The following is a 7,500-nucleotide window of genomic DNA, read 5'->3' as shown; positions in this document are numbered from 1 at the left end:
GTGTGTGTGTGTGTGTGTGTGTGTGTGTGTGTGTGTGTGTGTGTGTGTGTGTGTGCAGAAAACATTTATATTCATTAAAGGACCGCAATAAAGCGCCTCTACAAAAAGCATCTAATGTCACGTAACCAATCCTTTCCAGACATACAACGTCGATAAGCAAGTGCCAGACAGCGCCGGGACGGGCACGGCTTACCTGACCGGCGTCAAGACAAACTACAAGACGATAGGCTTCGACGCTTCCATTAAATACAATGACTGCCAAACCATGTTTGAAAACAACAAGGTTTATTCCATTGCCAAGTGGGCTCAAGATGCCGGAAAGAGGACAGGTATGCACGATTAGGTTGCAGCGTGTTTGGGTGATAAGGATGACTTAAACATGAAAACACGAGGGAATACATTCGGAATGAATGCCAACCTTTGCCAACAGGTATAGTGACTTCCACAAGGGTGACCCACGCCACGCCAGCCTCCACCTATGCCCACGTCGCCAACCGAGACTGGGAGTGTGACGGCAGCATTACAAGCGAAGACATGGAGAAATGCCCCGAACTGAAGGACATTGCAAGGCAGCTCGTCGAGGAAGATCCCGGCTTTTCTCTGAACGTAAGGACGTGAAGGCTGCTTTACGCGCCCACGGGAGTTGGTGGCTCTTTGTACATCCTTCTTTTTTATTATTTATTCTTACAGTCTAGGCTTTTTTTAGATCATTATTTTTTAAATCTTAGGCAGACCATTAACTCACTGTCTTTACAGGTGATCATGGGCGGCGGTTACCAGAACTTCGACACCAACGCCACGGACAGACCCAACGACCCCTTGGATAACCAGTGGGCCAGCTGCAGGAGGAAGGACGGGCGGAACCTGGTCAGTGACTGGCTAAAGAGGAAGCATGACAGCGGAGTCAACCACCAGTTCATCAGGAGTAAAACAGAAATGGATGATGTCGATTCCTCCAGCATCGAATACCTCCTTGGTAAGATTGACACTTTATTCCTTGTGACTATGTCATGGTTTCCGATGAGAAAGGTGTATATGGAATAATATTTTTCCCAATACGAACATGACGCAGTCTTAAATGATAACCAAGACTTCACTCAAACTAAACTAACTCGATTGCATTACTAACAAATGAATCCAGTCCCCCCCCCTTTGGACTTCCGGCGAAAGAGCAAGCGTCCTTCCTAACGGCCTCTCTTTTCTGGCAGCGCTGTTTTCGAACGGCCACATGCCTTACGAGCACGAGAAAAAGAACCTGGGCCTGGACGTGCCCACGCTGGCCCAGATGACGGAGAAGGCGATCAACATCCTGTCAGCCGGGGACAAGGGCTTCTTCTTGCTGGTGAGGCAGACGAGTGCATGCAAGATAAAGATAGGCTTTCAGCTTGCACGCTAATCTCTTCAAGGTTGAGCGCATAATAATAATAGCTTCGGTGATGTAAATAGTAGTTTCGGTGATGCATAATTTATATTTTGCGACGGACTGAGTTCATAGATAAAGCTCTTTACGTGCAGGTTGAGGGCGGCCGCATTGACCACGCCCACCACGATACTCTCGCTCACCGCGCCCTTGACGAGGCCGTGGCAATGGATGAAGCTGTGGAAAAAGCCTTGTCCCTCACTAATGAAGAGGTAGGTGAAATATCCACTTCACCCTTCTGGCTTTTAAAGCGGATTTTGTCAGACAGATGACTCGAGCAGACATCGTTCGTGAACTTGGTGTTGGCCATCCTAATGTATTGCCTTCCTACAGGACACGATGATCGTTGTCACTGCCGACCATGCGCACACCATGTCTATCAGTGGCTACCCCAATCGTGGTCAGGAAATTATTGGTAAGGAATGTACATAGACGTATAATGTATAATGGACACACACACACACGCACACGCACACGCACACGCACACGCACACGCACACGCACACGCACACGCACACACACACACACAGTATCACGTGCGCGTGCGTTCTCTCTCATACGCATACCCACTTTCAATCACACATACACACGTCAAGCACGAACCCACACGCACACACATATGTTTTAAAGTTAACGTCTGACGAAAGAAATATCAATAAATATCTAGCATTCTGGCCTTGGAAAAAGGACAAATCCATATTGTGATAAGATACAATCATGTCAAAAATGAGGTTCATCCAGCTAGTGATCCCCCCCGAAACTTTCCGTGTTGATGGGCTCGTAATCCCCGCAGGTCTCGCCGCCATGGGTGACGACGGCCTGCCTTACACCACGCTCATGTACGCCAACGGCCCTGGTTATAACTACACCGTCAAGGAGGATGAGGAAGAGTACCAGGTCTCCCGTTGGAACATCACACAGGAAGTGGCCACGGGATGGGACTACACTCAGCTAGCGGCTGTACCCAGGGACTCCGAGACCCACGGTGGTGATGACGTTGCTATTTATGCTAATGGTACGTTTGTTCGACTTGAAAGAAATTTCACACAATCCTGTATTTATGCGATAAGTTGGCAGATTCCATAACCTTGAAGAGTCAATCTAGTGGTATAATTAGCAGCTCCTGGACTAATAATATAGAGAAAAATTAAGATTGTTAAGAAAATTTTAAAATAATTAATATAGAGCGTAGTTGCTTTGTCCATTCTATCGTATTTGCTGATTCACCTAATCTAAAAACTTTCGACAGGTCCTATGGCACATCTGTTCCACACTCTTCACGAGCAGAACTACATTGCCCACGCCATGGCATATGCGGCATGTATTGGTGCTAATAAAGACCATTGTAAGGATGAACCTACTACTCTGACCACCATGGGAATAGAGACAACTACTGCTGGTGGATCTACAGTCGCTTCCCTTCCTGGAGTGGTTGTGGCTCTGCTCTCTGCTCTGTGGCTACGGCACTGAGTGGGCATTGAGTGTGCCACTTCCGCTTCATGTCCAACAAATTTGGATATGTGGTTTTATCTCCCGTATCACTAACACATTAGTAATTCCAAGATCAATGCATCTATTTTGATAACTTTGGGGATTTTAAGAATAATGGCAGCAGCTAATTGATATTTGATATTGATATATTAAATTAGATCCCACATCATAATTCCAACTATGGCACTTGCCATGAATCCCCGAAAAGTAATGAATTTATACCCAATTTACATTCCTTGTTCAGAAGATATGAAGAATAAGACCCTTTGTGAGTTTCTGAAATAATTCAAGATTTAGAGTCAGTACTTCATCTTGAACAATGTCCGTGTATGGGGATGTCCTTGACCATTCTTTTTTTTTGTATAATTACTGTGAATGTTATGCATTTCTTACCTTAGGTACAACTGTCAACTGTTCAATGGTGCTACTACTTCCGAGGGGCCAAATATTTTTTTAATATTAAGAAAATGGTGCTATGATGATTTTTATTAGTTATCTAAATCTTAAGTCTTACAAGAGCATGTATGAATATTACTGTCTCAGGAATTATGTAGGCAGGAGTTGAGGTAGCTTATGAAGAATCGATATAAAAATCATGGGTCAAATGAAATAAAAAACAAGTTAGTAAAAATATACCTTATTATTGAAAATAATTTGGTATATTAATGTTACCAGTGACCCTTTATATTTTCTGCAACTCTCTGCAATAAAAATAGCAGTGACACACTAAATTGACATTCAACAGCTATGTTATACATTCAGCTCTTACAAGAAGCTTTGATGAATGTGGTGATATTTGGTGGCAGGTAAAACTAATTATTATTCAAACAATATCCTTACATTATATCACTGGATTATTGCTTTCATTAGTATCAAACAACATATATTTATTCATCTTCACATCATTATGATCCTTTGATTGTGCTTTTTCCTGATAAAATACTAGGATATTTGCAAATGTGTAATATATATATATATATTTTGTCCAAACTGATTTAAATAAAATATTGAAAAAGTTTTTAACATTTTACTATCCCGCATTACATCAAACTTTAAACACTTGAAATCTTTTTCAGTGCTTAGGCAAAAATTTTGAACATAAACAAGGTATTTAAACTAGTTGTAATTTGTACAGTTAGTAAACTCCTTTATCTTCCTTTACTTTTTTTAACAGTGATAATTTTCATAAAATCCACAGGAAAAAAAAAGTAACCAGAAAGATAAAGATCAAGACAAAGATTCCTATGGTATTTATTTATTTTTTTTTTTTTTTTATGTGTTGGGATTGATGGGTGTTCAGCATTTCAAAATATGTAATACTTATTTCCAATGTGTTTTATGTACACTTAATAGTATTGTTTTTATCTTCCATTTCATTATACAAGATAATTTTTCTTCTATCTCAGTCTAAGTATTGTCTGAAAGGTCTCGTAGCATTATAAAAAATCTGTCACTCATCTATATTTTTCAATTGTCAAAAGATGAATGTGTAGTTTTCCTCAATACTCTAAAAAAAATGACAAACAAAGAAGTAAATGTTCTTGTTTCTACATCAACTTGCAAATTTTTATTATCTCTTTCTTTTTTAGTATGCATGTTCAACAAATATTCATCTCATATTTATAATATAAGTTTTTGAAAAAGTAAAATACTTTCCAGATACATCTTTTCTTTCCATTTTAATGATAAATAACAATGCATGTATAACAAAACACATATAACGAAAGTAAGAAAAACAAGTTTGACATTATATTACTATCTAATATAGAAATACAAAACAAAATTGGGCGAATAAGAACCTTGATAAACACACGAGTAAATCAAAATCAAAATCACGTAAACACTTTATTTCTCTACATGAACCATTATAAAAGCTTTCTTGTATCTATTTCCAAAATTTTGTGCAGGGTTATCACTCGGCTAGAGTGACTTTATGGAACCGATTGGTCTGAAGCAGGAGGGGCATCGTCTTCAAGTTCGATTTACTCTTCATTTCACTGGTTCAAAAATCTCTGGAGGCTTATAAATTTGGTTTACAAAATCTATTCTTTGGAGAAAACTTGCTAAAATTTGCTAGAGGAATAAATACAAATAAAAAATGCTTACTTTCTAGACTTTGCTTGTCGCAGAGACGTACCCTCTCCGGCAAAAGATTCAAACTCGTCAGGCTCTTCTGGTTTATTTTCAGTATTGTTCACTTTTGGTAACTTTCTCCAGAATCTGATATAACCTATTTCATAATCGTAATCGGGAATTCCACGTTGACGGGGCAATTTTTTAAGAAGTTCTTCCTGGGGAAGTTGAAGATTCTTCTTCTTGCCATCTAATCTGTTGCCTGACCCTTGGAAGGAGTAGAAACCTGTGGGTTCGGGTAGCATCTCCTCTTCGGTATCCTCTGGCATGGCTGCTGCGCTGTCCATTCTCTCTGGCTCTTGGTAACCCACTGGGGCGGCAAATTCCACGTTCATATCACATTCAATGATGCTGACAGCACTCCCTGGCTTGACCTCTAGGACTCGCATTTCATATATTCTATCGTTGTAATTAATGGCGATAACGTCGTCAGTTGTTAGGCAAGCAAAGTTTCGTAGCGCATTTTCCAAAACAGCTTTAGGGTTTGTGATGTCGAGGAACTCAACGTTCTGAGGTTCGAACTTGGAAAAGGTGGCCACTGGGAGCGACACTGACTCTATGTGGATCAGATCCCCTTCATCCAGCAGCAGATTCCTCATCATCTGTTTATGGAACCGAAAGTCTAAGTGAGAATGCCAACAGGTTTTGACATTACACATACAAACAGTGTAATTTGGAGGTACAAAAGCATTATGCTATTTCAACCTAATAAATTATGGTAGAGTATGTCCCCTGAGCACAGTTGAAATTTTCAAATACAAACACTCATTATAAATAAATGCATTCTGCTCTGTAAAAATATTTCTAGAATCACTTGAACATTTCATCACAATGAGAATCTTATACAGTCAAAAGTTTTTACTGTTCATGTATTTTCTTCAAAATAAGTTTACAGATCAATTGCATACAACTTACCCAATAAGGAATATAAACTTTTCCTTCATCAGCCACAAACTCTAAAACACCGCAGTGTGTATTTCTATTGGCCCGACGGTTGGTTAACTTGAATAACATTGGGTAGACAATGTTAAGACGTGTCAAAACATCTAGAGCTGAGGGTGGCATTATAACTGTAATGAAAGTTTCAATATAAATAATGGATACATACATATAAAGAACAATGAATAAATAAACACATACAAAAACTGATAATTAAATGAATAACAAATATCAAATAATAAAGAAGATAATACTAAAACACCAAATGTACTTCTTTAAATAATAAAGATAATAAAAACACCAAATGTAGAAATATCTGTACATCAAAAAGAAAATATAAGGCACATACAAAACAACACAAAAACAAAATCAGACATGGTAATCCATCAGATCAGTTCTACGCAAAATGAGTCTCAGTGGAAATTAAGTCTCGAATAACAATCCCCTTACTTTTGCCACCGTTTTCCACCGACTGTTTGTCCGCGCCGGGAAACATGGATACCGAATAGCATCGGTATTGAGTGTTGAAGGGCCGGGGCTGCAGGGGCTCCCCAAACATGTTGAAGCTAAACTGTAAAAATGGAAAAGATAATAAATACATTAACAATAATAATAATAATAATGACAAATAAACACAGACACACAATCTGATTTTTTTGGCACCTCTTTTGATGGGGATTAATCTAGATTAGGTGGCAAGGAATTTGTCTGCTAATCTAGAAAATGAAAACTTGCAAGTGTTCGAAGAATAAGGAATAAATATGAAATTATTATTAGTTATTCTTTATTTTAAAAGTGAGCTCCCTCTCCCCTCTCTCCTTCCCTCCCTTTTTCTTTCTCTTCCTCTCTCTCCCTCCCTCTGCCTGCCTCCCTCCTTCTCTTCTTTCTCTTTCTCTCCCTCTTACCTTTCTTTCCCTATTATCTTTCTCTCCCTTTTGTCCTTCTCCCCCTCTCACCTCTCTCTCCCTCTCACCTCTCTCTCCCTCTCTTCTTTCTCTCCTTCTCTCTCTCAACTCCTTCCATGATGAAATATACATACACTAAAGTGAGATTATCTGTATTTTGTAGCAAATCGTCCCCATAGTTCCAAGCTCAGTGTTATATAGACACATGCAAGAGAGATTGGGATTCTCCAAATAAATACAACCATGGTTTGCTGCAGTAGTTGGTGCAACTCTGCTGATTCTGTGAAATTCTTAACCTTGTTTTGCTTACATTTACCATGATGATTTAGAGATATGGAAGGGATCTGTACATAAACAGAGGGTAAGAGAAGTTTTATTGAATCATCTTATGATCTCAATAAGCATTACCCAATCTGGGAATTAATGGTGCTTGAAAATCATAGATATTATCGTATCAGTTTAACTGAATCTTCTAATTCGTCTCTGTTTTGAAATGCATCTCTTGCCCCATTGGAGCCGGTTGATGTGATGACATGTTTTGCGGTTTTCGCGTCAGACGCCCGGGACAAGCGTCTGAGGCATTAGGTTTATGCATTCAAGAACCCCCAGTAT

General features: G+C 39.3%; 2 protein-coding genes across 3 annotated transcripts in view; one reads left to right on the top strand and one right to left on the bottom strand.

The window, feature by feature from the left end:
* LOC122246486 (alkaline phosphatase) overlaps window positions 1-3,927 on the top strand; it is a 16,348-nt gene extending 12,421 nt beyond the window's left edge. For both annotated transcript variants that reach the window (XM_043005064.2, XM_086543959.1), the window contains exons 4-11: window positions 140-329; window positions 431-606; window positions 757-976; window positions 1,209-1,342; window positions 1,516-1,632; window positions 1,754-1,835; window positions 2,214-2,435; window positions 2,670-3,927. In XM_043005064.2, coding sequence (XP_042860998.2) covers window positions 140-329; window positions 431-606; window positions 757-976; window positions 1,209-1,342; window positions 1,516-1,632; window positions 1,754-1,835; window positions 2,214-2,435; window positions 2,670-2,890 — 1,362 coding nt within the window. In that variant the 3' untranslated portion in view covers window positions 2,891-3,927. The remainder of the gene's footprint in view (window positions 1-139; window positions 330-430; window positions 607-756; window positions 977-1,208; window positions 1,343-1,515; window positions 1,633-1,753; window positions 1,836-2,213; window positions 2,436-2,669) is intronic.
* A 650-nt stretch (window positions 3,928-4,577) lies between these two features.
* Ufd1 (ubiquitin fusion-degradation 1-like) overlaps window positions 4,578-7,500 on the bottom strand; it is a 4,030-nt gene continuing 1,107 nt past the window's right edge. Inside the window, exons 2-4 of the mRNA XM_043005065.2 lie at window positions 6,434-6,554; window positions 5,960-6,114; window positions 4,578-5,646 (exon numbers count right to left, since the gene is read on the bottom strand). Coding sequence (XP_042860999.1) covers window positions 5,014-5,646; window positions 5,960-6,114; window positions 6,434-6,554 — 909 coding nt within the window. The 3' untranslated portion in view covers window positions 4,578-5,013. The remainder of the gene's footprint in view (window positions 5,647-5,959; window positions 6,115-6,433; window positions 6,555-7,500) is intronic.

The sequence above is a fragment of the Penaeus japonicus genome, unplaced genomic scaffold (genome assembly GCF_977035675.1).
Source record: "Penaeus japonicus unplaced genomic scaffold, GWHDUDI00000001_assembly GWHDUDI00000014, whole genome shotgun sequence".
Lineage (NCBI taxonomy): Eukaryota > Metazoa > Arthropoda > Malacostraca > Decapoda > Penaeidae > Penaeus > Penaeus japonicus.
Note: the sequence above shows the minus strand (reverse complement) of the source record. Positions and strands in the feature narration are given on the sequence as shown.